The sequence below is a fragment of the Tiliqua scincoides genome, chromosome 1 (assembly GCF_035046505.1).
Source record: "Tiliqua scincoides isolate rTilSci1 chromosome 1, rTilSci1.hap2, whole genome shotgun sequence".
NCBI classification, from domain to species: Eukaryota; Metazoa; Chordata; class Lepidosauria; order Squamata; family Scincidae; genus Tiliqua; species Tiliqua scincoides.
The window spans coordinates 59298605-59317751 of NC_089821.1; the positions used below are offsets into that span (position 1 = coordinate 59298605).

General features: G+C 43.6%; 1 protein-coding gene across 4 annotated transcripts; it reads left to right on the top strand.

Moving 5' to 3' along the window:
- The first annotated feature begins 2675 nt into the window (after positions 1 to 2675).
- On the top strand, positions 2676 to 17743 carry GATD1 (glutamine amidotransferase class 1 domain containing 1). Of its 4 annotated transcripts, none has more exons than XM_066610473.1 (8): positions 2676 to 2883; positions 4520 to 4596; positions 7168 to 7273; positions 9244 to 9351; positions 13159 to 13253; positions 14013 to 14106; positions 15983 to 16094; positions 17026 to 17118. In XM_066610473.1, the coding sequence occupies exons 1-8, from the start codon at positions 2760 to 2762 to the stop codon at positions 17033 to 17035; spliced, it is 726 nt and encodes a 241-aa protein (XP_066466570.1). In that variant the 5' UTR covers positions 2676 to 2759; the 3' UTR covers positions 17036 to 17118. The 4 variants fall into 4 exon arrangements, with proteins under 4 accessions (XP_066466570.1, XP_066466588.1, XP_066466565.1 ...); XM_066610491.1 differs by having other exon boundaries at positions 17029 to 17118; XM_066610468.1 differs by lacking the exon at positions 14013 to 14106 and having other exon boundaries at positions 17026 to 17743.
- Positions 17744 to 19147: the final 1404 nt, after the last annotated feature.

Genomic DNA, 19147 nt, shown 5'->3' on the forward strand with positions numbered 1-19147 from the left:
CAGGGCCGGGGTTTGGGCACCCCTGTTCTATACTATAGCATAGCTGGGTTCTGAAAGAATGGAACTCAACATGATTTTGCTGGCATAAGACATAAGAAGAGGCTTGCTTGGATCAGCCCCAAACAAAATTTAGCTTAGCACTCTGATTCCCACAGAGGTCTGCAAGATGCTTCCAGAAAGCCCACAAGGAGAACATGAGGGCCAGAGTTTGTTCCCCAGCAACCGGTATCCCAAGGGTGAGCCTCTGAAGCTGGAATTTAACTATTATGATGAACCTATTCTCCATAAGTTTGACTAAGTTTGTTTTAAAACCACCTACAATTACTGTTACATCAACATCATTAATGTGCTCAATGCTTTAACAATGCAAGAGAAGACAGGTCCATGCCCCAAGGGCTCACAATTTAAACTAATACAGAAGGGACAACAGAAGAAGAGGAGGGACAAGATGTTGGGGAATATGGACTATCGACACATCTTGTGACAATGCATTCCATAATTTAATTTTGCAAGGTGTGGACAAATGCATTGTACCATATATGAAGAAGACTTCCCATTGTCGGTCCTGAACCTACTGCCAATCAACAAAGCACATCTATCACTACGTGTGGTCTACCACTTGGGGAAAACTAAACTTTACCCAGTCATGTACATCTGATTTTTTTTTAAAAAGAAGAGCAGCCATGGAAACTTAAAGCAGGAGACTGTTTAATCTTTGCCCTCTGGCCTTCCCTTCAAAGTTGCCCACTAAGGTCCCTCTCATGAGGGAAAAGGTGTGTGTGTGTGTGTGTGTGTGTGAGAGAGAGAGAGAGAGAGAGCTCCATTCACTACACTGTTGCCTGTCAGGCATCTGGGCCAGGGAAAGATCCTTGGAAGAGTGGAGGGAATGGCCCTACTGCAACAACCTACTGTCGCCAAGTCAGTCCTGATACTTCATCTACCACATGTCCCACATTTCCTTCTGGAAGTCTCAAGTCCATCCTTAGGACTCCAGCAATGGATGTAGCCACTTGGAAGTGTGGAAAGGTGGGGTTTAAATCTTTAAAGGAATATTTGGAGGGTGTGCCTCTGAACCTGGGGTTCTATTTAAGGAGTGTGACTAATAGCTGTTGATATACCTTTGTCTCCCGAACGGCCATCACATCTTATGGCCACAGATTCCACAAGTGAAGAATGTGGTTGACTGCTGTCTGTCCCTGGTGATGAGCACTTAATACTCCCTGACACATCTTGCCCTAATACTCATGTGTGTGCTGTCTTGAGTGTGTGCTGTCTTACATGCCTCTGCTATCCACCCTGCAGTTATTCCCATCATCTTGAGCTGCAAAGGCCAGAGAATTTTGGGCCCAATCTTATGAATGTCTAGGGCTGACACTGACCTCCAGCACCTGTGCTGGGTATCTCAAACATGCCATATGGCATGTCCACGACACCTAGAGAGGAGGGAGTGCTGACCCTGGTCCAGTGCTGGACAGATGCTACCCAGAGCAAGGGAAGAACTTTGGGCACGAGTAAGGGCCTTGGGGGCAGGGGGAGGCATTCCAGGGCAAGGGGAGAAGCTGGGGGGAGGGGGGCTGAAAGCCTAACATGGAGGTCCTTAAGTCTGTGCTGGCAAAATAGCTGGCGCAGACTCAAGAAGCCCCACTGCGGGGCCTGGGGCTTTCCTTGGGGGAAGGGGACAAAAGTGATCTCCTGGCAGTGCTGCTGGATACAGTGGTAGCCAGTTTGGTGCTGCTATAGCTGGTGGCGCTGCTGGGGATAGGATTGGGCTGCCAGATTTCCTCTGCCATGGGTCAGCTTTCAGGAGGAAAGAGCTATTGATTTAATGTTTGCTGCACAGCAGCATGATCCAAATAATGGCTAGAGAGGTTGGTGGGTTGATTAAGATAATCTGGCCCCACATGGTGATAATCTAATACGTCCCCATACAGCAGGGATGGCCAAACTGCGGCTTGTGAGCCACATGTGGCTCTTTAGCATATAATGTGTGGTCCTTTGGCATATAATGTTGGCTGAGCATCTTTTTGCATCACAATTAATAGAAAATATAGAAATTAAAATAAAAAAGTTTATAATTAATATAAAAATCTATATGGATAATGAATAATTTCTTCAAGCTTTATAACGCATTGGTATAAATTGAAAACGTAGTGGATTAAAACAGAAGTTTAAAGTTTACAGTGAGTAAATATATTTAAGAATTTAAATGCTTCTTAAAGATTGTGGCTCTCAGACATCTGAAGTGTATTTTATGTGGCTTTCATGTTAAGCAGGTTTGGCCACCCTGCTACATAGGGTGGAGAACTAGGCAACACACACTTCAAAAATGGGTGGCTTAAACACACACACTTTCTTACAGCCCAATGCTCTGCATGCCTACTCAAAAGTAAGACCCATCACAGTCAATGGGGCTTACTCCCAGGAAAGTGTGGCAACCTGAGAGCCGAATTCTATAGTCTACTCAGAAGTAAGCCCCATTTTAGTCAAAGGGGCTTACTTCCAGGTAAGTGTGGCTAGGAGTGCAGCCTGCATCTTCTGTCAACAGCTCTGCTGCAGACGGCCTTCCAGCCTTCCTCGCTCTCCGCCTTCGCCCGCAGAGCCTGAGAGGCAGGCGCAGAGCCGAGCTCAGCCCCGGAGCCAGAGGGCAGCTGCCGGCGCCTGCGCAGAGCGAGCACGGCCTGGCGGGCGTAGCGGAGAAGGCGCTGCAGGACGGAGGCTCCGCCAGGCTTCTCCACCTTCCCTCTCCCGCACTGGGGCGCATGAGAAGGCAGCCGCCGCCTGCTTCCTGCTCTCTCCCGCGGGGACCCTCCGTGGCCGGCGCCCCCATGTCGGAGCGGCTCAGCAAGCCCACCTGCCTCATTGTGGCCAGCGCGGCAGCCGCAGGTGAGGCAGGGCGGGCAGGCGCCTCCAGACCCCGCCTCCCCCCGCCCCTTGCCTTGGGGGCCGTGGCCACCCTGCCTGTCCCGCCCCTCCCCACCCAGGTAGGGCTCCTCCTGAGCCTTTCCCTGCTGGGTACTGGGAGCGCGGTCCTAGCCATGCCCACTCAGAAATAGTCAATGGGGCTTACTCCCAGGTAGGTGTGGGTAGGAGTGTGCTCTGAGCCCCCCCCCCGCGCCTTCATGCTTTGGGGGAAAGCTGCGCCCTGTCTTCCTCTGTCTGCTATGTGGAAGGCACAGGAGCCCTACCAGGATAAGCAGCTGGCAGCCCCAACCCCTGGGAAGCCTTTGGGGTGAATTGCAGCCAGAGGGCAGCCACATTGTGAAAAAATGTGGACCAGGGGTGTGTGGTGGGTGGGGAGGCAGGGGAGGCAGAGCCTCCCCACCAGAGTCCTAACAAAAGCAGTGCCACCACCCTGTGAGGTGCCCAAGCACTCACAACTCATGCACAGGAGCGCGTGGGTTGTGAGTGCTTGGGCACCTCACAGGGTGGCGGCACTGCTTTTCTAAGGACTCTGGTGGGGAGGCGCTGCCTCACCTGCCTCCCCACTCACCGCACGTCCCTGATGTGGTCTAATCTGGAGGAAACGTTCATCACAGGTTGCAAGTCATGGTAACTATGTGCAAGGTAGAGGTAGGCTGCCTCTAATTGCCAGATGCAGGGGAGGGCACCAGGATGCAGGTTGTGTCTGTTGTCTAGTGTGTTCCCTGAAGTATTTGGTTGGCCACTGTGAGATACAGGAAGCTGGACTAGATGGGCCTTTGGCCTGATCCAGCGGGGCTCTTCTTATGTTCTCATGTAACCTGCATACCCAATTTCTATACCTTGCAGTCACTAATAATATCAATTCAGAATCCACCCATGTGCACATTTTGAAATGAAATGTATTATTTTGCGTGTTGAGGCTAATTAATGTTATCAAGTGTATATTCTCTTTTGGTCATCTTCTAATGTGAGAATTCTTTGTGTTGTATATTCTTTCGAAACCTCAAGTTTTATTAAAAGAAAAGTCTTCTGAAGGATCTTGGTCATAATTCTTTTTTAATTCTGGATGTATATATTTAGGACAACAATTTTTAACCTTTTTCATCTCTCAGCACACTGACAAAGGGCTAAAATTGTCAAGGCACACCATCAGCCTTAAGGCACACCATGCTGCTAGTGGGGGGCTCACATCCCCCATTGGCCCTATAATTAAAAGTTTTATAGACCACTTTTGTAATCTTCAAAGCGTTGTGCAACCAGGAGATAAAACATACAATGGCTCTCCCCTCAAACTCCTGCAGCACACTTGCAGATAAAATTTGTGGCACACCAGTGTGCCATGGCACACTGGTTGAAGATCACTGCTTTAGGATCTTGCTGACAGTTAGGATTGGTACATTTTGCATAATTTGGTTTGTATGTTTGGGACGTCTACCATAATTTTAAGTCTAAATGTTCATATCACTCTTTTTATTTTTAGGATTACACAGAATGCCACAGTCTATCAAATTACTCCTTAGGGGGAGTAAAAAGATTATCAGAAATAAACATATTTATAATATTAACAAGTAAAAAATGTTCTCTTTCTGTTCATTAGGTGTATCTGCTGACTCCTTCCTTCACTCTTTTACCCTGGCAAGCTCTGCATTTAATCTACAAGTTGCTACCCCAGGAGTAAGTGAGAGTGTTAGCAGTTAAGTTCATATGCCGTCAGTGTTTAATTTATTTGTGATAAGTAGAGACCTGTGAGAATTCAAGAGAAGATATTCCCCCTTCTCTTGATGAGTTTTTTTTTGGGGGGGGGGGGAAGCTAAACTTTCCAACCCCAAAATGATAGTTCCCTCCACATGTCATGTAGAAGAGGGGGTTCTCTTCATAAGTCAGGATCAGGGTTCAGAAAGCTTGAATTTATAGTGGAATGACTTGTAAATGAGAATTTTCCTCCATAAGAAATAATCCAAATAGGACTTAATGGGGACCATATGCACATCAGTGAAAGGAATGAAAGAGTGGAATTTTATCCTGTAAGAAACAGTGGAATAAGGTGGGGATAGGGAGTGGCATGCAGTCTTGTATAAGCTAATACATCTCCCATAGGGGCAGCTTGTGACACACAGTGAGAACTTTGTCAGGCAGCAAATTTGGAAGAGGTGGCAGGGGTCACTCCTCACCCATCTGCCACCTTCCCCAGCCTGCTACCTCTGTGGAGTCCAACCCAACTCCATCCTTTTCTCATGCTGTAGTGTGTGGCCATTCAAAGAAGCAGTGGTGGCAGTGCTAGATGCCAAGGGAGATAGGGAAGGTCTCTCATCACCTCCTCTAATGACCATGCTTTTCAAATGCAGCTGTTTCAGGAAGCAGTGGGGTTGGCAGCATTGGATGCTGAGGGTGAAAGCTAAGCAAAGCAGGCAAGGATTTTTTGGGGGGGGGGGGTTACTCTTTGCGTTATTTCAATTAACCAATTTTTGCCTGGTTCACAGGTGTTCACATTTGGTCCCTGTTGCATATATGTAACATTGGGCAGAAATGGCTTAATGACAATAGCAATGCCAGAGCTGACCATACTATAATAAATAATAATGTCCCTATAAGAGTGTGGAGAGGAGAACAAAGAGCATTCAGGTCCAGCAACTGTAAAATCTTAATCATCTCCGCACATCTTGATGAGTCACATCAGGTAGGCCTTGTTATCCAGGGTTAAATCCTGGATGATCATTGATTTCCCTTTTACCAGACAGGAGTTTGTAAGCAGTACTTTGAAACCTCAGTGACCTGGCCAGCAATGGGGAACCTTTCCTGGAATGAAGATTAGAAGAAGAAACTTAAAGTCTTAAAGTCCTTGCTTCACCTGGCCAGTTGGGCTTCCATTGCCATAGTCCACTCTTTTTGTATAAGGCGATAACATATACAGCCTGGAGTATTGTGTCCAGTTCTGGTCGCCGCATCTCAAAAAAGACATAGTGGAAATGGAAAAGGTGCAAAAGAGAGCGACTAAGCTGATTACGGGGCTGGGGCACCTTCCTTATGAGGAAAGGCTACGGCGTTTGGGCCTCTTCAGCCTAGAAAAGAGACGCTTGAGGGGGGACATGATTGAGACATACAAAATTATGCAGGGGATGGACAGAGTGGATAGGGAGATGCTCTTTACACTCTCACATAATACCAGAACCAGGGGACATCCACTAAAATTGAGTGTTGGGCGGGTTAGGACAGACAAAAGAAAATATTTCTTTACTCAGCGCGTGGTCAGTCTGTGGAACTCCTTGCCACAGGATGTGGTGCTGGCGTCTAGCCTAGACGCCTTTAAAAGGGGATTGGACGAGTTTCTGGAGGAAAAATCCATTATGGGGTACAAGCCATGATGTGTATGCGCAACCTCCTGATTTTAGGAATGGGTTAAGTCAGAATGCCAGATGTAGGGGAGAGCACCAGGACGAGGTCTCTTGTTATCTGGTGTGCTCCCTGGGGCATTTGGTGGGCCGCTGTGAGATACAGGAAGCTGGACTAGATGGGCCTATGGCCTGATCCAGTGGGGCTGTTCTTATGTTCTTATGTTCTTACAGCCCCTTCCTGCAATTCTAGCTGAAGCCCCCTAAACAGTTTCCTCCTACAAACACCCAGTAAAGGCAAGGATATACTTAAATCTACAATACAAAATAGCTTACTTGCAATTAATGGTGTTGGAGCACACAGTGCTCCAGTCTTACTAAAGGGTCCATATCGCCAACATAACTATAGATGGCTAATGCCATCTGTAAAAGATATTCTACTGTAAGATAGCTCCCCTTCTCTGGGGCATACGAACTTCACCGTAGTGAGGTCATTTTTTAAGAAACGAAAAGCTTTTATTTGGTTCAGTAGCAAGTAAAACATTCATTAAAATAAGGTATAAACCATATATATCAACTCTTGCACATGTAGAAATACTCTAGATCAGTAGTTCCCAAATTTTTTAGCATCAGGACCCACCTAAAAAAAGTTTCACTTTATCAGTCACTCAATCCTCTGTGGCTGTAATGGTGATTGGACAGCAGTGCTCCCACCAAGTATCAGGTTGTTTAACCCTTGATGCACATAGCCTCATCAGCATTGCCAGTTTTACGACCAACCATAAATTGGGCTGTAACCCACTTGTGGGCCATGGACCCAGTGTTTGGAAACTGCTACTCTAGATGCTTAACTTTTAAACATGAAAACAGTTTGTGCATGCCTTCGAATTAATTGGGATTTCAACAATTCTGTTAGGGAAAGTCAATTGACTTTGTTGGTGTTAATGAAGCAAACATGCGCTGGATTCAGGACTTCCGTATGAAATCCTATGCAAATCCTGCCAAGTTGGAATCAACTGATGGTAAGCTGTGTTTTTACCACCATTTCAATATCTCTCTACCACTCATTTTGAGCAAGTGGGTCTGTATGCATGCTGTTCTTTGCTGTAACTATTGTGGACTATGTAAGGAAGCATAACGTGGCCTGTTCTAACTGCTGAGTAGTTACCATTTATCCAAAAGAAAATTTGTGTTTATAATTTTTTTTCTGCCTGCTTCCTTTGGCCACAGCTGTGTCCAGATAAACATTAAACATTGCACTTTGCTTGCACACCCTATCCCTTGTTGCAGCTTGCATTGCCTACTGACTCTGCATATGGATACTGTGTCTGTAGGCACTGTGTGTGTATGATGGGGGGGGGCAGGTTAATTGCCAAGCTACAGGAAGGTCAGCTGCAGGGTGAGGCTTTTGCACAATCAAAGCTTTGCCTGAACAGTGCCGTGCAGTGAGGAGGTGTAGTGTAGTGGAGGTAGCAGGATGACTTAACGCCTCGATAAACTGCTGTTGAAGGTGAAACTCACTTCACCTCATGAAAGGGCCAAAATGTGAAATGCCACAATGATAATTCTAGGTGCCATGGCCATCAGGATTTGTTGAGCCCTGGTATATATGTTGGTTATCTTTTCCTTTCTGAAATGGGCTTCGGTAGGGTTCACAGCATATGTTTTGCATGATGATTAACAGGCAGGGAGAGTCTCTCTCTTCCTGTCATTGGCCCACCTGACCACCATAGAGAGAAGCAAAAGAGCTGAGATGAGTTCAGAATGACAGGGTTGTTTCCTCTATGGCTTGCTTGATGCTGGTTCTTCCTTTCACATCAATTTTGATGTGTAATTGGCTAGTCTGTAAATGTACAAAGCAGTTCTCAGGCACTCTGTCTTGCTTCAGTGTGACCTAGAAACAGAACCCAGAATAGGGACAGATAGGCGTAGGATGGACTACCTTGGACTACCAGGGGCAAGAAATCGATTTAGCTCTCATCCCAATGGTGTTCTTGCATGTTTCTTTTTTATTTTCTTCTATGTCAGGGAGTGGCTGCCCTTCATTCCTGTGAGGAAAACTAAAGTGTTGCACTTGGAAACTGCAGTCAGTTCCCCTTATATGCAATTTAACTATCTGTGAATTTGCTTATCTGTGAGGGGCAGAATTGCAAGTCTGTGAGGGGTTTTGACTGCACCAAGGTCACCTATCTTTTTTTTCTGCTGATTTGTGTGTGCTGTGCTGCAGGGATCATGGAGCTAGGCTGCCAAGCTCAAGTGACCTATGGGACTGATAGTGAAGTTGAAAAAGGTGGAGAGAGCTTTGAAGCAAACCCAGAGGCTAGGCTGTAGCTGATTTCGAGAAGGCAGGCAGGACAAGGGAACTGAAGGTGCTTTCCCAGGAGAAGGAGTATGTTGCAAGGCACTCACAAAGGATAGTTATCCAGCTTGCACTGGCATAGCATCTTTTGTTTGCACATAGGGAAGAAGGCTGGAAAGAAAAGAGAGCAGGTTTCAGTCCTAGGTCCTGACTCTGCAGTGGTTCTGGGGTAACCGTTGGAATAGGGGTGTTTCATGCTGTGCCAGTGGGTCAATGAACAACACAGCCAGCAGCAATGAAGATTGAGGATCACAGGCACCTGGGGCCCAGTGACACAACCTTGTATACTTTTCCTTCTTCCCTCTCTCAGTGAAACATTCTTTACCTTCCTCAGGTCCTGGAGGAAGTGGTTGGTTTGGAGTAATAGGGTAGGGTCGGATCCAACCCAAGGAGGGAGGAGAAGGGTAGAACAACTTGCCATCTCTACAACCTCAACACCCCCTTTGCCCTTGTAGAGAGTAGAGCAAGAGACAATCCAGCCATTAGGTTGTATTGGGTTGAGGTGTTGAGGTTCTCCATCCCCCCCTCTTCCCCGCCTGTCAAACTTGAAGAACTATAGCTCTTCTAGCAAGAAATAGTACTTGAATGCCTCATAGCAAGAATATCTGTGTTTTGCTTGTTCTTTCTCCCTAGGTGCAAGATACCACGCCTTGTTGATTCCTGACTGTCCTGGTGCTATGACAGATCTAGCAAACAGTGGCTATTTAGCTAGAATACTGCAGCATTTCAGCTCTGAGAACAGTAGGTAAATTTTCTTGGAGATCTCTGCTCTGTTTTGTCCATCTTAGACTAGGAAGTATGTATGGAGTTGTTATGCCTATTTCATATATCTGTTTCTGGAAAGAACAAAAGAACAGAAATCTTTTAAAAAAGATTAACATAAGAACATAAGAACAGCCCCACTGGAACAGGCCATAGGCCCATCTAGTCCAGCTTCCTGTATCTCACAGCGGCCCCATCAAATGCCCCAGGGAGCCCACCTGATAACAACAGACCTGCATCCTGGTGCCCTCCCTTGCATCTGACATAGCCCATTTCTAAAATCAGGAGGTTGCACATACACATCATGGCTTGTAATGGATTTTATTAACCCAATTTTATTAACCCGTAATGGATTTTTCCTCCAAAAACTTGTCCAATCCCCTTTTAAAGGCATCCAGGCCAGACGCCATCACCACATCCTGTGGCAAGGAGTTCAACAGACCAACTACACGCTGAGAAAAGAAATATTTTCTTTTTGTCTGTCCTAACTCTCCCAACACTCAATTTTAGTGGATGTCCCCTGGTTCTGATGTGAGAGTGTAAAGAGCATCTCTCTATCCACTTTATCCTTCCCATGCATAATTTTGTATGTCTCAATCATTTCCCCCCTCAGACGTCTCTTTTCTAGGCTGAGGAGGCCCAAACGCCGTAGCCTTTCCTCATTAGGAAGGTGCCCCAGCCCAGCAATCATCTTAGTTGCCCTCTTTTGCACTTTTTCCATTTCCACTATGTCTTTTTTGAGATGTGGCGACCAGAACTGGACACAATACTCCAGGTGTGTCCTTACCATCGATTTGTACAACAGCATTATATTAGCTGTTTTGTTCTCAATACCTTTTCTAATGATCCCAAGCATAGAATTGGCCTTCTTTACTGCCGCCGCATATTGGGTCGACACTTTCATCGACCTGTCCACCACAACCCCAAGATCTTTCTCCTGATCTGTCACAGACAGCTCAGAACCCATTAGCCTATATGTGAAGTTTTGATTTTTTGCCCCAATGTGCATGACGTTACACTTACTTACATTGAAACGCATCTGCCATTTTGCTGCCCATTCTGCCAGTTTGGAGAGATCCTTCTGGAGCTCCTCACAATCTTCTGGTCTCCACCACTTGGAAAAGTTTGGTATCGTCTGCAAACTTAGCCACCTCATTGCTCACCCCTGTCTCCAGGTCATTTATGAAGAGGTTGAAGAGCACCGGTCCCAGGACAGATCCTTGGGGCACACCACTTTTCACCTCTCTCCATTGTGAAAATTGCCCATTGACACCCACTCTCTGTTTCCTGGTCTTCAACCAGGTCTCAGTCCAGGAGAGGACCTGCCCTCTAATTCCCTGACTGTGGAGTTTTTTCAGTAGCCTTTGGTGAGGGACCATGTCGAACGCCTTCTGAAAGTCCAGATATATAATGTTCACGGGTTCTCCTGCATCCATATGCCTGTTGACCTTTTCAAATAATTCTGAAAGGTTTGTGAGGCAAGACTTACCCTTACAGAAGCCATGCTGATTCTCACTCAGCAAGGCTTGTTCGTCTATGTGTTTTGAGATTCTATCTTTGATGAGGCTTTCCGCCATCTTACCCGGTATAGATGTTAGGCTGACCGGCCTATAGTTTCCTGGGTCCCCCCTCTTTCCCTTTTTAAAGATCAGCGTGACATTTGCTATCCCCCAATCCTCTGGCACTGTGGCCGTTTTGAGGGACAAGTTGCATATTTTAGTCAAGAGATCTGCAACTTCATTCTTCAATTCCTTAATAACCCTTGGGTGGATGCCATCAGGGCCCGGTGACTTATTGATCTTTAATTTATCAATGAGGTCTGAAACATCTTCTCTTTTAACCTCTATCTGACTTAACTCCTCGGTTAGGAGGGGCCGTTCGGGCAGCGGTATCTGCCCGAGGTCTTCTGCCGTGAAGACAGATGCAAAGAACTCATTTAATTTCTCTGCCATCTCTAAGTCTCCTTTTATCTCCCCTTTCCCTCCCTCACCATCCAGAGGGCCAACCGCTTCTCTGGCGGGTTTCCTGCTTCTAACATAATTGAAGAAGCTTTTATTATTCCCCTTAATGCTGCTGGCCATGTGTTCCTCATAGTCTCTCTTGGCCTCCTGTATTACCTTCTTACATTTCTTTTGCCACAGTTTATGTTCCATTTTATTCTCCTCATTAGGGCAAGACTTCCATTTATGGAAGGAAGCTTCCTTGCCCTTTACGGCCTCTCTAACTTGGCTGGTTAGCCATGTGGGCACCCTCCTGGACTTAGTGGAGTCCTTCTTCCTTTGCAGTATACACATCCACTGGGCCTCTATTACTGTTGTTTTGAGCAACCTCCATGCACTCTGGAGAGACTGGACTCTTTTTACCTTCCCTTTCAACCTCCTTCTAACCAGCCTCCTCATTTGAGGGAAGTCCGCTTGTCAAGGACAAGTCATTTGAGGGAAGTCAAGATTGATGATATGGATAGTCCGTTGTACAGTCCAATAACATAAGAACAGCTGTGGTTAGTTCAGAATCTAATATTTTGACTATATAGTTACAATTATGTATTTTCAGTATTCCTTCCTTACTCTGCAGCCATCAAAATTGAATTTTCTCTAGTATCTTTTTACACAGACTTTCTCCCGGCGGCGTTGAAGGTCTTTAATGCGAAATGCTGCCCCCAGATTTTATACGGGGTTCCGCTTTGGTTTAGGATATTCAATAATTCAGTAGAGCAGATTCAATCAGCTTTCTTAAGAAGCACACTGGGTTTGCCTTATGAGGTGCTCTGTATTGAATCAGGCCAAATCCAACTTGAAACACTGGCATGGATTAGAGCGATTAAATTTTGGCTCAAAATTCTCTGCAATACTGACCCTAACACTCTCCTATATCACCTCCTTGATGACCCTTACTTCTCTGATAAACCTTGGAGTGCAAAAATAAAACAATTGGGAGTTGAGCCTGACTTACTTGGTCATCTGTCACAAGCCGAGGCTTTCAGGCTCATTAAAGGGAGACTCTTGGACATTCATTCTTCCAATATTTTATTTGCTGCCAGCAAAACTTGTTCACCTTTATACTATCACTTACCGGTTAAAGTAGGCGAAATTCCCAACTATCTTTATATTTTGGAATGCCCAAAAATTAGAAGGGCATTTTCTGTGGCCTGTTGTAATTCTATTCCATCTTCTGTTCTTTGGGGTAGATTTAATGGCATCCCTTTTCAGGAAAGAATCTGTCGCTGTCCTCAGCGAGCTGTAGAAACGTTAGACCACCTTCTTTTTCACTGTCCGCTTCATAATGAGGCCAGAAGGAAATGTGTAGCTCTCTAATTTTACCTTAACTCCCTTGCTGAGGATTGTGCTATATTGCAATTCTTACTAACCACCACTGATTCAGACATTGTTTTTCAGATAGCTAAATTTATTTCACAAATTGTGGTGACCAATTTGAAGTGTGCCCCTACTCCCTGAAATGCTTGGTTTTTGGTGTCATTTGTAGTCTGCTATGTTGATAGTATATGTGTTTTGTTTTGTTTTTAATTTGGCTTCCCTTAGCTTTTTATGTATGAATGTTCTCAATGTGTTGTAATTGTATGCCAGTAAAGGTACTGAAACTGAACTGAACACAGCCTCTCTCTTCAGTAACCTTTGCTCTCAGTTAAGTCGGTGGAAGTGATGTAAGTAGCATGACTAGGCTTCCTGAAAAAAATCAGAGTAAGAAAATGGTGGTTTTTTCATGTTGTAATATCTAGGCCGTTGCCCTACAATTTTTTTTTTAAGGTAAAGCTTTTTGTCTTCCTAGAGCCTGTTTGTGCTGTGGGACATGGAGTTGCTGCCTTATGCTGTGCTACAACTGAGGACAAATCCTGGGTATTTCAAGGATACAGCTTAACAGGGGTAAGTGTCATCTCTTAATCAGTGAATTTTTGTATATAACCCTTCTAAAGCTTGTGTTATCCTGCAGAGACCTGTGTGATGTAGCTGCTTTCAAGTTTTATGTGTAGTGGGTTTTCATGGGGTTTCCAGATAACCACAGACGTGCCTCAAGCTTCCTGTGGTGTTTTCAGTGAAACAAGGCACACATTTAGTGGCATTTATATAGAGATGAGTAACTGATAAAGTTTTATTTATTTGCTTAACCATTTTTGCACTCAGCCTTATAGCCTGAAGATTTTCTTAAAGAAGCTTTAAAAAGTCTCCCCTTCCTCATCATAGGGCAATTAATGCAAACATCATGATAACCACTAAACATTTTTACCTAGTTGTTGTTAGACTTACAATATTGAATTTTCTTAGGCATGTGAAATATTGGCTTACCAGTTGAACACCGGTATCTGTGGGGGGTGGGGTGGGGGTTCTGTTTCTGAACCCCCTGCAGATACCGAAATCTGTAGATACCTAATAGATACCTAAGGTTGGTGAATTGTGCCTCCTGTTTTAATTTCTTGATTTTTTTGTATTGCATTTTGATTTGTTGTAACCCATTATTTGATAGTTAGCTGCCTTGAATGTGGTTTTAAAATACAGAATGGCAGACTATAATCCCAGCAATCAGCAGATGCTAGGTGATTCATTGGAAATAATCTATTAATTAAGATGTAGATTTGCTACAATTCAATGTAAATGTATAACTTTTTTGTCTCTTGTATCTTGTAGCCTTCTGTGTATGAACTGATAAGGCTGCCTAGTTTTGCTAGTTTGCCCATTATCTTTGAGGACTTTGCAAAAGATTCTGGAGCCAGTTTTAGTGGTATGTCATTTTAAGACTATCTGGTTTTTATCAATAGCCAGTAAAATAACTGTGGGCACATACTTATGTATGAGCCTGTTTTGGTTATACATGTACAGATCTTCATCAATTACACATTTTGCTTATAGATGCTGAATTTAAATACTTATTTGTACCTAGTGCAGATATTAAATGCTTGTTGTGTAGACGGATTCTTAAACATGATCTTATTAATGTAGTATTCAATGTAATACTGGTGGGTTTTACTAGAGAATGAAAACAAACTTTGAAAATAATTAGGAAAACAGAGGTAAGAACATGTGAAGAGTCCTGCTGGATCAGGCCAAAGGCCCATCTAGTCCAGCTTCCTATATCTCACAGTGACCCATCAAAAGCTTCAGGGACAACACAAGACAACAAGGTACAACATGCACTCCCCTGGTGCTCTATCCTGCATCTGGCATACTGAGGTAGCCTACTTCTAAAATCAGAAGCTTGCACGTACCTATTATGACTTGTAACCTGTGATGGACTTTTCCTCCAGAAATTTGTTCAGTCCCTTCTTAAAGGCATCTAGGTGAGATGCCATTACCACTTCCTGTGGAAAGGAGTTCCACAAATTACATGCTGGGTAAAGAAATATTTTCTTTTTTCTGTCCTAACTCTCTCAACATTCAATTTTAATGGATGTTCCCTGGTTCTGGTATTATGTGAGAGTGAAAACAGCCTCTCTGTATCCACTCTATCCATCCTCTGCATAATTTTGTATGTCTCAATCATGTCCCTCTTCAGATGTCTTTTTCGAGACTGAAGAGCCCCAAACGCTGTAGCCTTTCCTCATAAGGAAGGTGCCCCAGCCTAGTAATCATTTTGGTTGTTCTCTTCTGCCCCTTTTCCATTTCCACTATATCCTTTTTGAGAATTGGATGCAATACTCCAGGTGTGACCTTACCATCGATTTGTACAATGGCATTATAATATTAACTGTCTTATTCTCAATAGCTTTTCTAATGATCCCAAGCATGGAATTAGCCTTCTTCACCTCTGCCGCCCATTGGATTGACACTTTCATTGAGCTGTCCACCACGATCTTTCTCCTGATCTGTCACAGACAGCTCAGAACCCATTAGCCTATATGTAAAGTTTTGATTCTTTGCCCCAATGTGCTTGGCTTTACATTTACTTATATTGAAACGTATCTGCAGTTTTGCTGCCCATTCACTCAGTTTGGAGACCGTTCTGAACCTCTTCACAGTCTCTTCTGGTCTCACCACAAAATGTGGTGTTGTCCACAAACTTGGCAACCTCATTGCTTAACCGTCTCCAGATTGTTTATGAACTGATTGAAAAGCACCAGTGCCAGGACAGATCCTTGGGGCACACTGCTTTTCACCTCTTTTGTGAAAATTGCCCATTGACACCCACTTTGCTTCCTGGTCCTCAACCATTTCCTAATCCATGAGGACCTGCCCTCTGACTGTGGAGCTTCCTCAGCAGCCTTTGGTGAGGGACCGTATCAAACATCTTCTTAAAGTCCAGATATGTAATTTCCACAGGTTCTCCCACATCCACATACTTGTTTACCTTTTCAAAGAATTCTAAAAGGTTTTTGAGGCAAAACTTACCCTTACAGAAGCCATGCTGATTATCCCTCAATAAGGCTTGTTCGTCTATCTATTAAGATTTTATCTTTTACAAGGCATTTCACCATCTTACCTGGAACAGGCTCAGCCTGTCATTTCTCAGGTCCCCTATCCTTCCCTTTTTAAAGATTTTTAAAGGTAGATGAAATATATTTCTATATACTGCTGATATGAACAATAGTAAAATCTGACTAATTTTTCTTAAGTATGGCATTTTGTTTAAGACAGAGGAATATATTTTCTTCCCAATGTAGCCAGCAAAGCAGATGCAGTACATGTCGTCTTGGATAGACACCTTGTTACTGGACAGAATGATAATTCCACTGTTGCCGCCATCCAGAATCTTGTTTTTCTCTGCAATGGAAGGTGAGAAGTTGCTAACAAAACACTTGGTAAGGGAAGGCATCCCACATTATGTAAATTGAGCAACCTATATGAGTAATCCCAAGGCCTTTTGAAAGGCACAAAGAAAATGATTGAATTTTCTCTTCCTTTTATATGCCTTTCTATTTGCAGATACTGAACATAATAATCTTTGCACTGAAAGCTGAGATTATGGGTCTCTGCATAGCAAAACCCTGTTAGTGTTTTTGGACTATAGATTCAGAGGAGCCATAGGTCAGTGATAAAGCCCCCAAGTTCAATCCCTGGCAGAGAGCGATTATGATCTGAAACTCTGGAGAGCCACTGCCAGTCAGTGTCAGCAATGTGGAGCTAGATGAACGAATGGTCTCTTTGTATAAGGCAGCTAATATAGAACTTTGAAACTAGCACTGATGGCTTTACATTAAAGGATTAAGTAGGCCAAGCCAACCCTACCTCTTCAAAGAAAAAAAGATTAACTAGCATCTTATGTCAGTAGAGGCTTAAGAGTTACACTGTATTTAGTGAGCTCTGCCAGGAACTCCCCCATTTGGGGGAAATAAAAAAGGGCAGGCTTCTACTAATCTGATGAAGTAGCCCTTGAACAGCAGCTAATCAGTGAATCAGACTGCAATCCTATCCAGGCTTTCCTGAGAGTAAACCATCGAATACACTAGCACTTGCATGCATGTTGAATGCATAGGACTGTGCTGTCAGTCACCCCATCAGTGTCTTTTCTAGTGACTGTTTGCTGATGTTCTTCTGCATCTTTTTAGATTGTGAGCCCTTTTTGGACAGGGAGCCATTTAGTTATTTGTCTTTGTGAACTTTTTGTTGAAAAGTGGTATAAAAATAATAATCTGTCCATGTGAAAATCTCCCTATTTTAGATTTGAACTTTTGCTAACAGCTCTAACTTGTCATGTTTTATTCAGCAGAAAATGATGAAATAAGACTTATAACTGAGATGAAAAGAAGAATGCAGACATCTTCTTGGTTTGGGGGAGATGGATATAGTAACATTGGTAGTTTTGTTGGTTGACTTCTGACAGACACAACACCAAGGCTTTCTAAAAATAGACTATGTAGAACTTGTGAAAAAGTAACATTGTATTTTGAAACCTGCTGTACATTTGTCTTAAAATAGACACATTGTCACTTTGAAGCACTAGTGTCCATCCTATACAGTACTTGCACATGCAGCAACTAAGCTCTACAATATTGAAGTCTTTGACTAAGGTGATGCTCCATTTTCAGCTAGGGCATCAATTTCAAGCTCTAATTAATGCAGTATTGAAACTTTGCTTATGAAGTCTACAATAAGCTTCTGCCTAGTGAATCCCACAACACATTCCTGCTCTTTTGAGAACTATATCCCACCCACCCCCAAAATTAGGTCAAAACCACACAGAACCCTATGAAAGAGAACAGAACAATGGTATCTGAACAACCACTTCATCTTAGGGCTATGTAATGATAATGTTTTTGTTGTCACTGTGTGGGGTTGTTTTTGTTAAAGGGCTTATTTTTTATTATCTGCTATGATTTGTTGTAGGATCTGATACCTGAATACTTGAAAGATGAACTGAGTTATATAAGTTGTTTCATAACTGGAACAAATAAATGTCACTTCATGTCATGTCACATGACAAATATTTGCCTTGTATGATCTATTAAGAGCAATGAGCTAGTGCAGTGCTTCCTACACTTTTTAGCTCTTTTCCCCTGAGCTAGGGCAATTCATTGCATGTGTGATAGGTGGTATTATTTTGCTTGTAAAACCAGTTATAACTCGTTGTCCCAAATGAAGTTTTTATAGTATTACAAAACAATTAAAATCTATCAAATGGTTTAAAAAGCCAATGTAAAGTACAGTGAATAACTGCATGTTGAGGCTAGGCCAACGCCAGACACTTGCTCATAGAACATGCTTCAGGAGAGGAAACACAGTCAAACAAGAAACCTGAAGAATGAATTACAACCTGACTAACCTGCCCAGCATCATCAACTACTGACCCATGTAGGAGTGACAACAGCAATGGCTAGTTACATTGCAGTGGAGAATGATACAGTAGTGTGAACTCATCTACATGAGTGGTGTTACCTGTCTGCTCATTCAGTAATGAATTCCAATGCCTTCTGGTTTTCTTTACTATGTTTATTCAGCCAATAATAAAGACTGAATACGTACTACTGTAGACCTTACCAAATGAGATATATATTTTGCTTGCTCAGGAGTGATGAAAGAGGTAAGGCTGCATAACAGTAATTTTTTTCTCAAGCTGACAGTTTTACTGCTTTAAGTCCCTTGATCTTCTCAAAGGTATTGTATACGGTATTGTATGTTAAAATATCAAAATAACTGGTTCTAAAGTTATGAGCTACTCAGCATTTGAAGGACCATCTTCAGACAAGAATGACATTTCTATTTTACTGTCTTTCATGTCGTCTCTTGCCTGAAGTGCAATAATTCTTCTGCAGAATCAGTCCCAGGTCAGTTACAGATACCTTTCAGTTCAGGAAATCAATACAGATTGACCCTCAGTATCCAGAGGGGATCTGTTCCCACAGATATTGAAATCTGCAGAGAAGCTTTAGAGAACCTTCAGACATGTTATGAGGCACAGGAAGGCCACTCCAGAAGGCATTTCCAGTTGCATCCAGAGGTCCTCTGGGCCTTCCTGACATGAGTTCAGAACCTACATTGGGTTAAATCCAGATAAAACCTGCAGCTAAAGGAAGTCCCACTGCCCAATGTCTACTAACAAAGCAGTGCACATTGCTAGCTAGAACTTGCTCATGGTAACTGTACTATCCTACAAACAAGCTAACATACAAGCTATGCTCAAAGGGTGCACTCCTAAAGGAATAGGCCCCCTTAGAACTCAGCAGGGACTGTAAGTAAACATGCATAGAGGCTTGACTTATGCAAGATGTTGAAGTTGGACAACCATGCTGCAGTGGGATGGTTGTGACCTACACGTTCATGCTGTTCCACAAACTAGTAGTAAGATACCTGTGAAAGTTACTATTGCTATATTAGTCGTCTCTCACCAG

Coding starts and splice junctions, on each gene's coding strand:
- GATD1 (XM_066610468.1), top strand. CDS start 2,760: ATGAGAAGGCAGCCGCCGCCTGCTTCCTGCTCTCTCCCGCGGGGACCC. Junction 4,597..7,167: donor TACAAGTTGCTACCCCAGGA/GTAAGTGAGAGT, acceptor CAATTCTGTTAG/GGAAAGTCAATTGACTTTGT. Junction 7,274..9,243: donor CAAGTTGGAATCAACTGATG/GTAAGCTGTGTT, acceptor CTTTCTCCCTAG/GTGCAAGATACCACGCCTTG.